Here is an 18,522-nt window from a genome sequence, read left to right on the forward strand (position 1 = left end):
AACAAAGTACATAAAGTAACTAAAATCATACATACAAAGTAACAAAAGCAAATGAGCAACTCGGACTCCACTAAAAACTGGGAGCATGGACCAGGTGCACCGGTAGGGTAACCGTCCTCTGCTTTTCTAGAAACACACGCCGAGTTGCTCTTAAAAAGTCAAGTCCGTGGTAGTCGAAAGAGAAAAGGAAAACTATGACACGTTGAACAAATCAGTTTTCATAGCGCAGATGGATACACCGTAATTAACGATCCACGAGTTCGTGATAACGACCATAAAACTTTTGTAGTGATGACTTTAATCTTGTAGCAACATAACCCTGTTCCAGAAGCCTATTTGATAGAGTTCTAGCGAGATACAGAAAGTCTTCGCAATTTTGGAAAGCTCTGGCATAATGTATGAGTTGTGATATGAACACTTCATACGCAGGTGCTGAAGGGATGTTGCCACAGATGAAAGGAAAGTTGACAATTCTGAATGAAAAGTCATCACGTATATCATTAAGTTTGGTCAACAGTTTTCCTTTATCTCAAGTTCTTTGGGGTAGATGGGGTATCAAATCACCAAAATAAGGATTGTTTAAAGATAATATGTCATCTATATAGCGGAAATTAACTGAGATTAAAAGATCTAGCTAAACGATTCTTTCGGATCAGGTCAGCTATAAAGTCAGCCTCATAAGAGTGAAGGAAAAGGTCAGCAAGTAGAGGAGCACAAGTTGTTCAACACACTATGCTTGAAAGCAGTTTTCGTCAATGGATTGTGTTCTGTTTGTATGACTTATGATGAACCGTAGTTCAAAAAAGTGGCTGATGTCCTTTAATCTAGATAAAACTGAAATTATGATATACTCCAATTATGAAACTACCCAACTTCACGTTCTCCTTGAATGGAATAGACATTCCGATCAAAAACCAACATAAACATTTAGGAGTAACATTTAGCAGTAATGCCAAGTAGAACGACCATGTAGAAAATATTATAGCTAGTGTTAAAAAACATCTAAATATTCTTCGGAAGTTGAAGTATCAACTTACTAGAAACACTTTAGAGAAGTTATATTTAATATATATAAAGCCTTTACTTGAATATGCTCCTGAAGTTTGGGATAATTGTGGTGTATGTAATACCTCCAAATTAGAAAGACTTCAATTAGAAGCAGCGAGAATTGTCACGGGTTTTACCTATTTTTACAAAGATAGAAAAAATATATCAAGAAGTTAATTGGGAACCACTAGATGTTCGACACAAAAGAAGAAAGTTACAAATGATTTATAACATTGAACATAAAAATGCCCCATCTTATTTGCTTGACATAATACCACCCAAAGTATAATCCCTTACTAATTATCCCCTTAGAAACGGAGATGACATATTACAGCCATTTTGTAGATTATCTGTAACAAGCGAGTCTTTTTTCCCTGCTACTATTAAAGAATGGAATAAACTGGATGTATCCACTCGACAATTAGACACTATTTCCAAATTTAAAACAGAGTTAAAGAAGGATACACACAAACCACTAGTTCCTAATTATTATTCTATTGATGAACGAAAATTGAATGTTATTTGGACACAATTAAGATGTTCTGCTTCTTCTTTAAACTATGACTTATGTAGAGTCAATATCGTAAGTAGTTCTTTATGTAGATACGGAGATGTTGAGGATGCTCATCATTTCTTTCTTGACTGTCCCTTACACGAAAACACTCGAGTAATCCTTATGAATAACATTAGTTGGCTGCCCGATGATTTGCCATTGACTGTAAATCTTTTGACTCGTGGAAATCCAGATTTAACTTATGATCAAAATGTTCGTTTAATAAAACATGTCTATAGATATATCAAAGAAACTAAAAGATTTTCTGTTGTTTGATGAAATTTGATGAAATAGTGATATGCCCACGTTTTCTTCACCATCACCACATTCCTCTCAACTCTCTTATTTTTTCTTTCCTTTTCCCAAACTCTTCTCTTCTATGTCTTATTTTTCACTTTATATTTTTATCTAGTGTTTGAAAAGTGTAATTGATGCATGCTCGGTTTGACAAAATATTGTATATTGCAATTGTATATAGGAGAGGACCTCGTAAGTATGTTTTACTTTTGTCCAATCCTTTTTGTTTATTACAAATAAAATATGTTTAAAATTAAACCGTAGTTCTCAACCCAGCTTGGGAAGAATTGAGACTGATACTGCATGCGATGAGGACATAACATTTTGTAGCTTAATTTAAACTAGTCTGGAGCTTGCGCGTCAGTTAACTGCTAGTATTCTTTTGTTTGTGCATTTGTGTAATTTATAATCAGTTTCTTTATTTCTATTTCAAACAAGGGACTCGGACTTTTTTGAACTGATTTTTAGGTGTGTGTAGTGTTATATTTTTCCGACGCAGTCGGTATAGCTTCCCTTTTTACCCTTTGATCTTAAGACGCTCTTCTATGGAAACGCAAGTCACCTGATCGCAGTTCTTTTTCCCGATTGGCCAAATACTGATAACCTTTTTTAAGATAGTACTTGTTTCCACAGTGGCCAGAATTATAAAATCACGCCAAAGTACTTTATCCACCCCGCAATATTTCTATGTCTGTCCCGAGTCAGGAATTTCTAACCTCTTTATGACTTGTTTCGTTTTCTCTTTCAATTTACTTTTATGTTGTTTGGGTCTATAAGGGCAACTATTTCGCTGTACCGGTGTATAATGTTGTTTTTGGGACCAGCTGCAGCATGCCCCGTGTTGTGAGGGTTACATCGTCATTCATTGAATACTCATTGTTGGCCTTGAGCTGACATTGTTAATTCCGTTGGGGTTGTTGTCTTTTTGACATATTAATCATATTCATTCTCGTTGTGAAATACATAGTAATGCTGCTGCAACACTCGTGTATGTACACAAAACTAGTGTTTATGTGATTTGGGTTGTCTTTTGCTTTATATATAGATTACTCCTAGCTCCTCCTTTTTATGTTCCCTGTTGTGATATTTCAATCTCCACATTTTACAAGTTTTCATTTTTTTCCTTCAAACATATGAACTACACTTACAAATTAAGTTTTACTTGGTAGTGCTGGCTTTTGAAATTTTATTTAATTTGTAAGTTACTTATAGTAAGTTTGAACAACGAAAGGCAGAATCCTGTGTTCTTTATATACGCCAATAGGAGCTGGTCCAAATCGGGATGCTTTTTTATTGTGTGTATAATCACAGAAAAATCAAGCCTTTGTGATTTTTTAAAATTCTTGGGGAGAACGTCGGATTCGCTCGTGACTTGCTAGCGTATAGGAATAGCTCAGAGAAAAGTGTGTTTTCCCGTTCAACATTAATATTAACCTTCATGCACCAAAGAGGGCTTAAGGTTTACCAGGACACTTTTTACTCCTGTACTGGTACCAAAATTAAAGGGGCCATGGAAAATCCGAGAAAAAAATCTTCTGGAAACCCTCAGTACTAGATTATTATCGGAATATTATAGCATCAAGACCTATGATTTTTAACTCTTCCCACTACTATTACTAATACTCATTAAATCTAACTCAAAAGTATTATATATCGTTGTTACTCTAAAAACTAGAAGCCCTGGGAGCCCCCGGTCATTTGTTAGTGATTTTTTAGTAAATCAAGCGTGTCTGTAAGACACTAATGATGCCCCCGCTCGCTAGATTTGCCAAATGAAGAACATAATTATTTTTGTATGAAGACATGGTTTGCAGATTCAGAAAGGTTGTGTACTGTTGGTTGATGCAGTAAATATTCGGTATGCCAGGCTAAGCACTGCAAAAATACTTGCGATGAGAAAAAGAGGACTGATGGAGGGACTGACGGACGCATAAAAATGTTAATACCCCAAATACCTACTCCTACAACGTAAGAAGTTGGAATTCCGTTCCTCCATACCTAGTCAGAAAATAGCTTGCCAGACAAACTCTAGCATTGCTTGAGTACCCCAATATCAAACTCCTAACTTTCTTGCTTGAGGTATATTTCTGACAAAAGTTACAATGTCCAACTATCGCCCAGTTCCGTAATATTCCACAAAAATCAAGATCCTATGACCTTGCACACATCATTATGTGTAGAAACATCCTGCAAAAAATATTTTGGATGTAGTTCAAAATTACAGGAGGAGATAGCCGGGCAAGCCATACAGCCCAATTTCTGATGAAAATGACTAAGTGTAACTATCACCAATTTCCATAATAATTCATTAAAATCAAAATTATTTGTCCCTGCACACCTTAATCATGCGTAGAAATATCCTGCAAGATATTTTAGATGTAGTTCAAAAACTGTGCAAGGAGATAGCCGGACAAGCCATGATCCATATATTTCAAAGTAAAATGACTAAGTGTAACTATCACCAATTTTCGTAATATTTCACGAAAATCAAAATCCTTCGGCCCTGCATACCTCCATCATGTGTAGAAATATCCTGTAAAATATTTCAGAAGTAGTTTAAAAACTGTACGAGGAGATAGCTGGACAAACCATTACCATGTGTAATCCGGCAGATGAACGGACGGACAGGGGTAATTTAATATGCCCCCGACTATTGTCGCGGAGGCATAAAAAGTAGGTGGCCTGAATACGTAGTACTTGGCAGAGATTCTCCATACTTCCAAATCTTCTAAACATACAAAAGATGTCAAAATATTGTTCTGAACATGTTTTTCAATGGACAGTCGACATTCAAATGGAAGCAAATTGTGCTCCACCAACCGCTGGACCATTCCTTACTCACTCCTAAAAGGCTGACTTTATTGCTGATCTTATCCAAAAGAAACAACGATCTGCCAGATCTAATCTCAGTTTCTGCTATATACAGATGACGATTTGTCTTTAAACAAACCTAGCTAGATTCAGGGATTGTATACAGCTAATCAAACAAAAAGAGCCTGAGATAAAAGGACACCACAGACACTATATCTTGACCTACTTTTATAGATCAATGGAAAGGGAAAGCTCCTAATCATCTGTGTGTGGAGTTTTCTTATCACAAGGAATACGTTATGCCAGAGGTTCCCAAAACTACACAGACTTTTTGTATTAAACTAGACTTGTTCCAAATAGGCTGCTGGAACAGGTCATATTGCTACAAGTTTAAGTCAAAAGTTTTATGGTCATCATCATGAACTTGTGTATCATTACGGTTATACATCTGCAGCATTAGGACGAATTTGTTCAAGGTCATAGTTTTCAATACCTTTTTCGTCTACTCAGGACGAGACATTTTATGAACAACTCGGCAGGTTTTTCCAAAAAAGCAGGGTACGCTCACCATACCTGTGCATTTAGTCCATGCTCCTAGTTCTTAGACAATCTTAACTCATACTTTGAAAAAAAAATAATAACAATTAATATTTTAATAATCAAATTCATTAAACTTATACATAAATTAGCAACAATAAAAACAACAAATGACAATAATAATAATACTGAACACACTGACACTGTGACACATCGCAGGGCCAGATCCAGAAATTTGTATAAAAAAAAAAACAAACCAAAAAAAAAAACAAAAAGAGGGGGGTTTCCAGGCTACCATTTGTTTAATTTGAACTTTGACCAATTATAGCCTGGAATCTATGAATCTGTACCTGTATATACACATCTTAAAATCAATATAATGAATTAAACAGAAATTGAAAATTAAATACAAAATTTATATAATATATAATGCTGATATTCTCAATAAAATTAGAAAATGATTTCCAATAAAGCACTATGTTCAAAATATGCACCAAGGTATTTTAAGAGTATTATTTTAACAATAATTGTAAGTTGTAATGCTAAAAAGAACATGTTTATTTCATGTAACAAATAAACCACTCTACAATATGAGGAACATTCTTTGGTAAGACAAGGTCATACATTATCTGAGAATATTGAAAAAAAAAAAGAAAAAAAATATTTCAACTAGAAAATTTTACCCAATTACTCCAAAATGTAGATTTGAAATTGAGACATAATTCCTGATTAGTAATAGCAATACCTGCCATGCTGGAACTTCCCTGTATAAAATCATGATGGAAGGGAGTGGACAGACTGGCTTGTCTAAAGGTGGTATCCAAAGTTATTACAAGATACCAATCATGATTTGGTCAATACTCTGGAAACAATTGATGGAGATCACACTGAGTCTTATATTGCAACATGGTCAATTCAAGTCTATCTAATAAGACATTCTATCAGTATGTTAAAGCAGGTCTCTCCAGAACTGAATTTTCAGAAAAATAAATTAAAACGCACTCAAATAAAAAGAATCATGAAACAAGACTTTTGTTCAAACTACATATAGAACACTGATTTGTCCTATTATAAATGATGGGCAAGATATGCATGAATGTACAACATATCACTGAGAAACAAAGAACAATAATTCATAAATAAATAATGTTTATATCTTAATTAAAAAATAAGAACACTACATATTAAAGCTATGTCCTATTGAACAACTAATATTGTACTACATGTATCATGTACTATGTAGAGTTATTTTTGTAATCTCATGCTGAGTCATAACTCTGACAGGGAAACCCCAATAATATGTTCCCATGGTTACATAAATATAAGAATCCCCATGTTTGTAAAGTCCAGCATAAAATGGATTAGCAAGGTAAGCACCAACTGTAATGGGAAACATCTGACCACCGTGAGTGTGACCTGAAATGCATTTAACATTGTATAACAGAAGAATTTTTAATGTAAAGTTTATATTGAAGTAAAACCTTAAAGATAATAAGTTATGCTATTACCATAATCTAACTGTTCCATAATCTTTTAAAGAAACTAATACAAAAATGTTGCTGATGCAGTTACATTTAACATTTAAAGTCATTTGACCTTCGGCTAGGGACAAATTTTCTATCCTGCCTTTTTATTTTGAGAAAGTTTAGGTCTTGCCTTTTTTTTCTCTGGTGCAAAGCAAATTTTTTTTTTATATCAACAAAAAATATTAGGACAATTATGGCCTGTCCTGGCTTTTTATTTCTTTAGAATTTCAATCCTGCCTTTTTATTTCAAGCCTGATCCTAGCCTCCCCATAAAAATCAAATGGTAGTTCCCTAACTGTAGTAATGGTAAATAAAACAATTAGTATACTTACCACAAAGTATGAGATCTATATCGTGTCCTGAATTCAGGGCTTTTCTCGCTGCCTCAGGTTGATGTGCAAGTAATATCTTAACTTGTTGTTTAAAACACCCAGAAATAGCTTCATCTAATTTCATACCATGGCCTTCATACCTGGTATAGAAAATTACAACAAAATAACTTAACAATTTATCAAATAAGCTAAAAAGAAACTGTAAATATAGAGCATTAATGGAACATTAAGTGATATCCTGCCACACAATGGTGAAAAAAGGGGATGGCAAAATATTCAAAATGGCTTAACTCGAAAACAACATTTGGATTTTGCTGAAAATTGTACTTAATTGGTATTTCATAATACTAAACAACTGTACAAAGTTTAAAAGTTCATGATTCCTTCTCAAGTTATCATCTGCAAACAATCAGGGGACAGACACGGCAATGTTTTCTGGATATCACATAAAACCATACTTTGAGTGACTGGGTAAGAAAAAATTAACATCATACACATCCTTCCTTAAATATGGAAGCATTGTCATGCTCCCCACTCTTACTGAAGTTGAAATTGAACAGCACCAAATATGGATACAATCTATGCTCCATTTATATAAAGCCTAACACCAAATTTGAAATCAATCTATCCATTGGGAGCCAAGATAACTGTGATGAAAGATGGATGGACAGAAGAATGAATGTACAAGATGATTCCAATACACCATCTGCTTGTTTGAAATATTTTAATTGTTCCAGTGTATGAATACAATGCTGAGGTTTCTTACTACATGTACATTGTACAATGAGTGTAATGTTTAAAAAAAGATAAGACACTAATTCCGGAGAACAGATATTTACCAATATTTCTTACTTTAGAGCAGGACTTCCTTATACATGTATCAATGTACATTTGTGGAGCAGGATATTTCTTCATACAAATATACCCTATTGTTTCAGCATTTTAATATTTTACATTAATGAATGAACAATGTCATTAGCTAAAACATATATGATCCTGTATGGGGTTGTACCTTATTCTATCAGCCTCTAAATCATCAGTACCAACAATACAAAATGACTTGTCATTGTCATTATCTTTAGGAACTTTGACATTTGTGTTATGAAGCACTGTTATTCCTAAATCATCCAATTTCTTCATCCAATTCTCCACATCCATTGTATAGTATTCATGATTACCTGTATAAATTTCAAAGCAATTTTCACTGACAAGCACTTTGAATCGAGTGTTTTCTTTATAAGGCTTATTGTTGATTTTTTTGTAAAAGTTAGAAGGACAAAGGATCCCCCCCCAAAAAAAACAGAACAAAACAAAACAAACCAAAATGAATGAAAAAATGTTTATGAACAGAACATCATTCCTACAATGTAAGACATTGGAATTTCATTCTTTCATACAAGATTGTAGAGTGTTAGTAAGATATTTTGACCAGCTACATCATTTTTGACTTTATGCTTTAAGTACCACATAATACATAAACGTACACGCAAGAAGCCAAAATGAAGACGAAAGTTATGCAAATACAAATACAAATAGTTTTATAAGGTCCAATTTAGTTACAATAAGTGGTTTAGGCTCCTATAGGATACAACAGAAAAGTGTAAATGACATAAAGATAATATATGAAACTAAAACATCAAAGATTGGATGAATATATAACCATTATACAAAAATGTAAAATGGTTTTACATCTTGTTTTTCCTGATTTCTAGACAATGTGATATAAAATTAGAAGACATCTTCAAAATGCAAAAAGTTTACTATTAAGAACTATATTTATTATTTGTTTGTAGTTAATTATTAAATAGAACAAGAGGCTCCCACGTCCAAAATGGGCAATAACTCCAATAAGGATCAACAGATTTTCTCCAAAATTTGACCACATACAGATCTCATCCTGCTGGATACTTTACTTTGGTCAGATTTTGGTTAAATCTAATGGTTTGGGAGATGTATGCAAAAATCTGCTGTCTGACCCCTATGTTCTATTTTTAGCTACGGCAGCCATGTTTTTTTAAAAAAAAATAAAAAATCCAAACAGTTATTTTGTGCAGGATACTCAAAGAAATAATCATCTGAAGTTTCATTAAAATCCATTCAATAGTTTCAGGAGAGATGATGTTTGAAGAAATTGTTAACGATGACGACGCCAAGTGATGGCAATAGCTCACCTGGCTGTAAAATGAAATTAGTTTTCAATAGCAACATTACATATTTGACATATTCTCTCTGCAGAGGGAATTTGTAGATGTCTACCTGTTTCAATTATTAGTTGATGAGAACTTATTACTAGTCTGCAAATCATGGATCTATCAGTCAAATTTACCAACTTGACAACATATGCTGGTCTTTCCCCCCCTTGTAGACTCCCATGAAAAAAAACTAGCTTAGAGATATTTTTCATAATAGAATTCTGCTGTTGAATACATATATCGTTAATTCTTTTTTTGACCTATTTTGGATTTAAATTCAGCATGCTATAATTATTAAGTACCGCAATTCTCACTACAATAAAGCAGAATAAGGGAGACTAATGAGTCATTGAGAGTACAGGGATTATTTATACCAATGTTTTTCTTAATTTTAAATATGGTTTCCTAGCCTTGTCAACTAATACATTAATAGCTATATTGAAATTACCATTATATAAATTTCATGGTTATACAGGGTTCTCGTTTAGGCGCGTACATGAGTCCTTGACGCAAGAAAAACTTGCTGGAAGCGCCCAGTTAAAACATTTTGCGTCTACGGGACGCGTCTTCACAATATCAGCTGCATCCTAACATCAGTAATTTATTTAAAAATCATTAAAACTATCCTAAAAATCATGAAAAAAAAATCTCTTCTTTTGACAATCGGAAGTTTACATAGTTAATTACTTGTATTAATTGCTGTATAAACAGGTAACATGTAACGATACTAGTGTAATTGATCATCTTTTGTCATCGTCAGGTACTGTACCATTTATCAAAGAATTCAGGGTAGACAATTTTAACTCATTTTTCAGATGTAAACTGTCTTTTACATGTTGAAATTCAATGCTCAACTGTTTATAACATTGATAAAAGTGAAAGGATTGTCAAATGAAACGAAGAGAAGCGATCAGATTTTGTTAGTAACGTAAGGAATGATCATGAAGGCATGTTAGATGAATTAAAAATAGAGCTTGACAATTTAGAATAAATTGGGAAGAATTCTGTAAATCAAAGTAAAATTAATAACATAGTTGAAGTAAAAAGGAAAGACAAAGACAAAAGTCAACCTTGATTTAATGCTAAATGTAAAGAGAGGAGGAAGAAATTCCACAAAGCCAGGAAGCGATATAGTTTCTTAAAAAATTTGGAAAACATAAAACTAATGAAAAAGACAAGCAAAGAATATAAAGGTGAAATGAAAAAAGTGTATGATACATTTCAGAACAAAACTGGAAATAATTAACGAAAAGCAAACAATTCCGACCCAAAGCTTTTTGGAAAATATTAAACAGCATAGACAAAAAAGAAAAAGACGAAAGTGATATTTATGTAGGTACATTTTACGATTTTTTCATAGAACTAAATGAGAAAGAAAACAGATGAAAATGAAACTTTTGATTTTGAAAATATTGTCAACAACTTACCAAGTGAATTGAACGAATTACTTAATGGTCCAATCACTGAGGACGAAATAGTTAAAAATATTAGAAATCTAAAAAATGGCAAAGTTGATGACATTCTTAATGAATATCTTAAAAACACAGTTTTGGAGCTAATGCCTGTATACTTAAAGATTTTTAATTTAGTACTCGATACAGGTATTGTAGCAGAAATTTGGCCACAAGGAATTATCGTACTTATTTATAAGAACAAAGGTTTGGTATCGGATCCAAATAACTGTAGAGGAATTACATTAAATTCATGCTTAGGGAAAACCTTCTCATCCATTTTGAATGAAAGACTTACTAAGTTTTCTGATGAGATTGAGCTCTTATCTGAATCACAGACTGGAAAGGGTTATTCTACTGTTGTCAACATTTTTGTGTTATACCTTCTAGCTATATATTTTTCAAAAGGTAAAAAACTATTTTGCACATTTGTTGACTTTAAAAAAGCATTTGACACAGTTTGGAGAGATGGTCTGTGGCTAGAAGTTCAAAAATCCAATGTAACAGGGAAATATTTTCAATATGTATCAGAATATTAAGTCTTGTAATAGGCATCAAGGTAAACTCTCTGCATTTTTTAACTGTGGAGTTGGTGTAAGACAAGGAGAAAATGTGTCGCCTTTTTTGTTCTCATTTTTTTTAATGATCTAGAATTCTTTTTGCAAGACAATGAAGTACAAAATCTAGATTTGATAGAAAGTTCATGCTCAGAAATGTTTGATATATATGTCAAAATATATGTGATGCTTTATGCAGATGATACAATTATAATGTCAGGAACAAAGGAAGCTATGCAAAAAGCATTGGCTGTGTTTACTAATTACTCTAAAGAATGGAAATTACAAGTTAATACTGAAAAGACAAAAGTTGTTGTCTTCAGTAAAAGAAAGTGTAAACAACATTTTCAATTCCAAAAATATAGAATAGTAGAGTTGTATACATATCTAGGTACGGTTTTCAATTACAACGGCAGTTTCACTATTGCAAGAAAGTGTCTAATAGATCAAGCCCAAAAAGCTCTTTTGCTCTCTATAGGAAACTAAGAAACATTCCACTGCCAATTGATTTACAGTTGAAGTTATTTGATACTTTAATATCACAATTACTGTTATATTCCTCTGAGGTCTGGGGTTTTGAAAATAACCAAAACATAGAAAAGATGCATCTTAAATTTTGTAAAAATATCCTTAAGCTGAGAAGCAGCACTCCAAATTTTATGGTTTATGTAGAGTTGGGTAGAATTCCAATTGAAATATTTGTTAAAGTAAGAATGGTTAGCTTTTGCACAAGAACTATGCAAACAGAACAAAAATTGTCAAATCTAATGCTTCGGCTTATGACATAATTGCATGACAATAATTCAACCAAAATTGGGTTAACTATATTAAATCTATCTTGGATGATACGGGTCTTAGTTACTAATGGAACGAACACGTTAAAGTAAATATTAGCTGGCTTAAGGTCACAGTTAAACAGACATTACGTGATCAATTCTATCAATCTTGGTTTGTTACAAATGGACAACACATCTCATGGTGAATTCTATTCCACTCTTTAACATGAATTCAGAATTGAATCATATCTTCTCAGATTGTCCCCAACAGAACGTATTCATTTGACAAAATTAAGATGTTCCAACTTATAACTACCAATAGAAACTGGGAAGTGGTCTGGAGTCCCACCGAGTCAAAGAATATGTAACCTTTGTAAAGAAGGGGTGGGAGATGAATTTCACATATTCTTTCAGTGTAATAATCCAACGGTTAAGTATTTAAGATCTCGTTACATCCCAGATTACTACTCAAAGCAACCGAATATGAGTAAATTTGGTGGGTTATTGACTATCTGTAATGTTCAATTATACAAAAGAGTGTGTGCTTTTTTACGAAAAATTGCTAATATCATACGAAAGTGAATGTGTTAAAATATAAATGTGAATCTGTTTGTATTTACAAATTTTATGATATTGAGTGTTCTGTGTATTGTGTCTGTGTATTTGCCTTATTTACATGTATATACATGTTTGTATTTGTTTTTTGTTGTCCTCTTGTACACCTACTGTGTCTTAGGCTATCAATAATCTCTTGTCTTGTCTTGGTATGTTTTATGACAGGTGAATTGATCGATTGATTGATTGTTGGGGTTTAACGTCCGAGCAGCAATATTTCAGCTATATTTAGACGATGAACATGAAATGATGATGAAATGAAAAAGGGATGGGACACAAGGACAATGGGGTCGACAAATTTTGATTGCCACTGGAAATAGGGAGGGTGGGTAGGGTCGAGCAATTTAGCCTCCTGTGGCTCCAACAGGCCCTATGGTTCCTACTCCGGGAGAATACCACAGTAGGGATCTTTAATGTGCGAGGAACGTGGCATCTTTCCCAACATGGTGCACCACTATGGTTTATGGTCAGAATTTCCGTATTATAGCCTGACAACCGCAGCATGTAACACGCCAGGGGTACCCCATTCCACCACCTGGGGCACACATCCCAGTTGCTCTGAGGGCAAAGCACTATTTAGTCGCCTTTTACGACAAGCTTAGCGCTGCTGCAGGCCTATTCTTTTAACACCCGGACCTGCAGGTACCAGTATCGTATTACATGGATGCTATAAAAATATAGTGCATTTTCTTTTTGCCTCTCTACAAACTAATATTTTGTCAAAAGATATGAACAATGACTTATAAAATAGAGCAAACATCACACTGTAAGATGAAGAACATTTTTAAAAGAAAATCTAACATAATATCATAAAAATGTTCCACTGAAAAGGTTGTTTTGGTGAGTGCAAAACGAAAGTGAAAGTAGGGAAAATGGCTATTTATAGTTCGAGACTACTTTTCTGTCCGATCTTCGTGGACTCACCCTATTTTCTTTGCGGGAAATTATTTTTTCACATGTCCTTAGAAATGCTACATAAGTGAAAGTTTTATTGAATCAATTTACATATTTTTTTAAAAAAATCCTAAAAATATGCACTTCACTATAGAAGTCTATGGGAAAATTAATACGATACTGAGACCTGCACGGGGCATGACAGGTAAATAATCTCCGAGGAGCAATCATTGACAATTGGAAAATGAATCCTGATTGGATATACCATTATTTTGTGAACATCCAATCATTTTCTAAAGATTAATTTCTACTCCACAATTAATTTGAAAATACTTTCATTTTAACAGGTCTCAATTTTGTAGAGCCACGTGAATGACATCACTGTTTATACAAAATAAGTTACCTCCCCTGCAGTCTTCACATTTTCTGTAATTTCAACAGTGCATTATTTTTCCCATAAGTTTTGTTTGCAATAATTAAAAGAAATACTATTCCTATAAAATTGTGATGATTATGGAAATTCAGTATCAACTTGTTTGAATATTTGTTACATTTCCTCATACACTGCACCTCATGGTATGCATTTAATTATAGTAAGACGTGCCCGAGTATCCACAATTTTCTTGGGTATACAACAACACACTATCACTTAATCCTAATAAGGCTTTCATGGATAAATATAAACTTGCTGAACTATAACTCTACAATTTCAATACTTGAATCCTAGCCCCCTTATAATGATAAGAATGGGAAGAAGGAAACTTTGCTCAATATATTCTTAAATAGTTGAAATGAATTTAAATTTAAATGCAAGTTTTCTCATTTATTTATTTTTTTTTTTTTTGAATTAGACAAAACTTAGGAATTTAAATTAGGTTTGGAGGAATCCAACACAAAAAAGGGGCTTACAAACTTCAGTGCGTGCACATTTTGTTCAACTGGAAAAGGCACTATAATGCTATAGTGATTATCTCATTCATGCATTCATACAGTAAAACCCATGCAATTTGCAAGACATGTCCCGAAAATATCGGTTTATACATTGTCTTGCATAAAAACTTCCATGGGGATTTTCAAAAGTTGGCAGGTATGTTAGTATTATAAATGTAGTTACATGTACATGTAGTTACATGGAACTAAATACACATTATGTATTGAGTTATGTCATGAAGCCAGCAAACAAAATAAGTTTGTTTTCAAATAAAAAAAGATGCTGAGTTTACTCTTCACAAGTTAATATGGATGACATACACAATTGCAGTGAGATATGGCTTTGTAAGATTGTACATACATGTATGTAGTACTATGTACGCACTAAAGTAATGAATATAGCGCTCAAACTGGTTTTATATAAGGAAAAGGGTGGGACCCACCAAGTTCATCTGGGACTCACCTTCCCAAAGAGTGATGAGTCCCAGGACTCACCATGTAAAATTACTAGTGAGAACCCTGGGTTATATCTAAATAGTTATATTCAGCAATAGTTTCAATTCTTGTACTATTAAGACTGAATAAATTCTTTTATGTTTTGCCACTTGAATTGAATACTACTATTTTTATTTATCTGTATTTACTTCAAGTTTCTATGGTTCACAATGAGAATTCAAGTTAAATAGACAAGTTATATGATACAATGTATAATACCTGTTACATAATATACTCCATATTTAGACTTCAAGTTTTTAATGGGGCTGACAGCATCCTCTAACTGTGTTACTAAACCATCAACTAAGTCTCCATCAATAACAACAATGTCTGGAAATATAAATCATAGCAAATAATCTGTTCATTCTTTTCTGGACTCTTAACAATATTACAGCAAGTGGAATGTAAACTTAGAAATGTACTGTGAAAGTACTTTAATTCGTGGATACCAATTTTTGTGGATCAGGGAAGAAACACAAGTTTGGCAATTCTTGAATTTGTGGTTATGAAGTTTTTACTATAAACATCAATTGGAATCTCCTTTTTGTTTGGAACCAAATATTGTGGTTTTGCCTACCTACAAAAATGAAAAAAAATTGGTACCCCATGAACAATAGTACTTTCACAGTATATCAATGCTGAACTCATCAGAAAGCTTTTAGGTAAATCTTAATATGGAGAATCATGTTCCAAGTGCAATATCATCTTAAATTACATGTATACTGGGACAAAATGGCAAAAAGATGGAACATTTTGACATGGGACAACTGAATTTAAATTAAGGAATGAAAAGTGAAAGTTGTATAAACTACTTAAACCTACATTGTGCATGTATACATGCTTGTAAACATACCTTATTAGCTATAGGGAAATTGTCACACTAAAGAGGGTTCAAATTTCAAAGGAATCGGGGTCCAAATTTACTTTGAAGAATGAAAGGTCCCGGACTTTCCCCAAACTTGAAATCAGTGGTCCATTAGGAGATGACCAAAAGTCCTCAGTATAGTGTCGATGGATAGGTGTTTAAGCCCTAGATCAAGGTCCAGGACAGGGAAAAATTAATTTTTAAAGGTCATGGACCTTGGACCACCACTAATTTGAACCCCTGGAAACTGATTTTAAAAGCTTCAAAACAATTTAAAATAATTGTTTAAAACAGGTTTCCAGTTAAGTGAATATAGGGATTATTCAACAAGTACAGAAAAATAATGTACAATGTACACTATTCAGTGAGCTCAGAAATATTTTAATCAATTATATAATTACATGTACCTGACTTTAAGTTGTTGCTTATTTCAATTGCCCTTTCAAATTGTGTTTTCCCAACAGTTGGTCCTAAATGGATATCACTCAGTAATGTAATAGTGAAGCCATCCAAATTATTTGGTAAATTTCTAAAAGTCAGGTCAATATGTTTCACCATCGGTAACTGGCGTGTATTGTAAAACCCATAACTTGTTATGAGGAAAGCATACACAATGGAAAGTGTTACTGTTAATTTGTTCTTGAATTGTCTTTTATTCGCAACTGAAAGAACGAAATTTAATGCTTTGGCAAGTATAAGAAAAGTGAATAATTGCACATGAAATCCTAAACATAAATAACAGAGCAAGCCCAGATTAGATGGTTCTGTATAGACAAGAAATACATTTCCGAGGTAACTCCCATGCGCTAAACAAATATATATAAATACAATAAATTTCCATACGATTTGTGATAGTGGTACGATATTAACCCGACCTTTGGTCTGTTCACGGAATGCATTAGTTAAGTTTTTCCACACAAAGATTGATATTAATGACACAAAGAATTGGATGATTATAACAACTTGTATCCTAAGAATTCTTCCACGAAGTCTGTGCTCAAGAGATAAAACCCAAGATTCCGCTAAAATTAAACTAAGTATAAAAACCAAAGCCGAAGAAATGTATGCGACTCGCCTCCTCAAAGTCATGCTTGTTTGTTTACATCGCTTACATTCGTAAAAACAATTTAAAATCGAAAGTATAACAAACCTAAAATTTGATCCTTAAAGGGTTAATTTAAACAAACAAAATAAATGTTGTAAGTTAATACAAAAATAATATCAACACAGCACTCCTAATTTGCACGGTAGCAGTAGTTCATCAATATACAAAATGTTGTAAGCGGTAAATCAATCTAAAAAAGTAAAGACATTTCTAAACAACAAATCACAAGAAGGAACAGGAAACATTTCTGAGTGGATTCGTGATATAAACAAAAACGAATCGTGGTTCATGAAAGGTCAGTGAGTACAAAGGAGCATAAATATATTCAAGATCCAGAGGTTGCAGGAACATTTCCACCACCCATGACAACTAAGATAAGATCAGATAAGATAGATTTGTTCGCCTATCATGGACCCTCTCGAGTAAAAAAAAAATAACGCAATGATTATAATGATTTTAGAAAAAATGTGCAAATATACAATATAACCATGAAGAATCCTCAAAGCACGTGGGAATGTAGTCTTGAAAACTGTTGTTCTGTTTAATATATTCCGTGTGAACGTTGCTGTATAATATAACAGGGAACAGGTCATTATTTATCTCCAGGGGTGGGCCGGCAAATTGAAAAATAATCCCGGAAAAAAATAACTGAACCCCCCTTTTCCAAACAAAATTCTCAACCCATAAATCATAAAATAAATAACGATTTAATCTTTGTATAATTTTAATAATTGAAACAATTAAAAAAGGCGCAGGAAAATATACCTGCAGCGGTCACAACAAGACCTTCATCACGAGGATAACATCATCCAGTAGTGAGCTCTAAAAGGTCCCAAGTAAAAATTTAAGCATTGTCATTTTCTATGCATAAATAAAAAAAAACGAAACAGACAATGACTGAACCAAACATAAGCTTTATTACACAGGACATTATGTATAAAATTCTAGATATTGCACAAGTACATGTGCAAATGATTTTCTTTAAAAAAAATCATGATTCCCTCTCATCAATTAGTCAAAAAATACATACCCCCCTTCAAGTACTGTGTTTGACCCCCTACTTTTTTCCCGGCCCACCCCTGGAGATAAATAATGACCGGTCCCTAAACTGTTAATAAATAAAAATTCCCAACGATGTTAGAACTATCAAAATTTGCGAGGCAAATTTTTGGTCTTTCCCCTCCGCTGGACTCGAACTCCTGCCGCTCTGACCTCAATAGCAACACCGCCTGCACAAAGTTAAGCGCCCTAGACCACTGGAGCAGCTAGGCTATATAAAATATAGCTTTCGCTGGCCGGGTCATTCCTCCTCGTAGGATTAATCTAGGGCTGTAACTTAGTACACGATGTATGGTAGTACGGGACAATTTATCTAGGTGTTATTATGTAGGATAGAAGATCGAATTAACGATACATGTCACAACAAATCAATATTATACAAAGGTCACAGAATGCGACGACTCTACTCGCTACACTGTTCCCGATGATCGGATCAAATTGATGCAGGGAAGATAATTTTAGCATAGATGGGTCTGAAAA

At 33.4% G+C, this 18,522-nt stretch overlaps 1 protein-coding gene across 2 annotated transcripts; it reads right to left on the reverse strand.

Moving 5' to 3' along the window:
- Window positions 1-5,346: 5,346 nt before the first annotated feature.
- LOC148615564 (transmembrane protein with metallophosphoesterase domain-like) lies at window positions 5,347-17,136 on the reverse strand. 2 transcript variants are annotated; one of them, XM_088581936.1, is made up of 6 exons: window positions 17,029-17,136; window positions 16,286-16,540; window positions 15,233-15,343; window positions 8,116-8,281; window positions 7,104-7,243; window positions 5,347-6,661 (listed from the first exon to the last, which is right to left on the reverse strand). In XM_088581936.1, exons 2-6 carry the CDS (start codon window positions 16,434-16,436, stop codon window positions 6,474-6,476), a joined length of 756 nt encoding a protein of 251 aa, XP_088438062.1. In that variant the 5' UTR covers window positions 16,437-16,540; window positions 17,029-17,136; the 3' UTR covers window positions 5,347-6,473. The 2 variants fall into 2 exon arrangements, with proteins under 2 accessions (XP_088438062.1, XP_088438061.1); XM_088581935.1 differs by lacking the exon at window positions 17,029-17,136 and having other exon boundaries at window positions 16,286-16,998.
- Window positions 17,137-18,522: the final 1,386 nt, after the last annotated feature.

This window comes from Perna viridis, chromosome 5 (assembly GCF_037379345.1).
Source record: "Perna viridis isolate PV_CMFRI_1.1 ecotype Kerala chromosome 5, ASM3737934v1, whole genome shotgun sequence".
Taxonomy (NCBI): domain Eukaryota; kingdom Metazoa; phylum Mollusca; class Bivalvia; order Mytilida; family Mytilidae; genus Perna; species Perna viridis.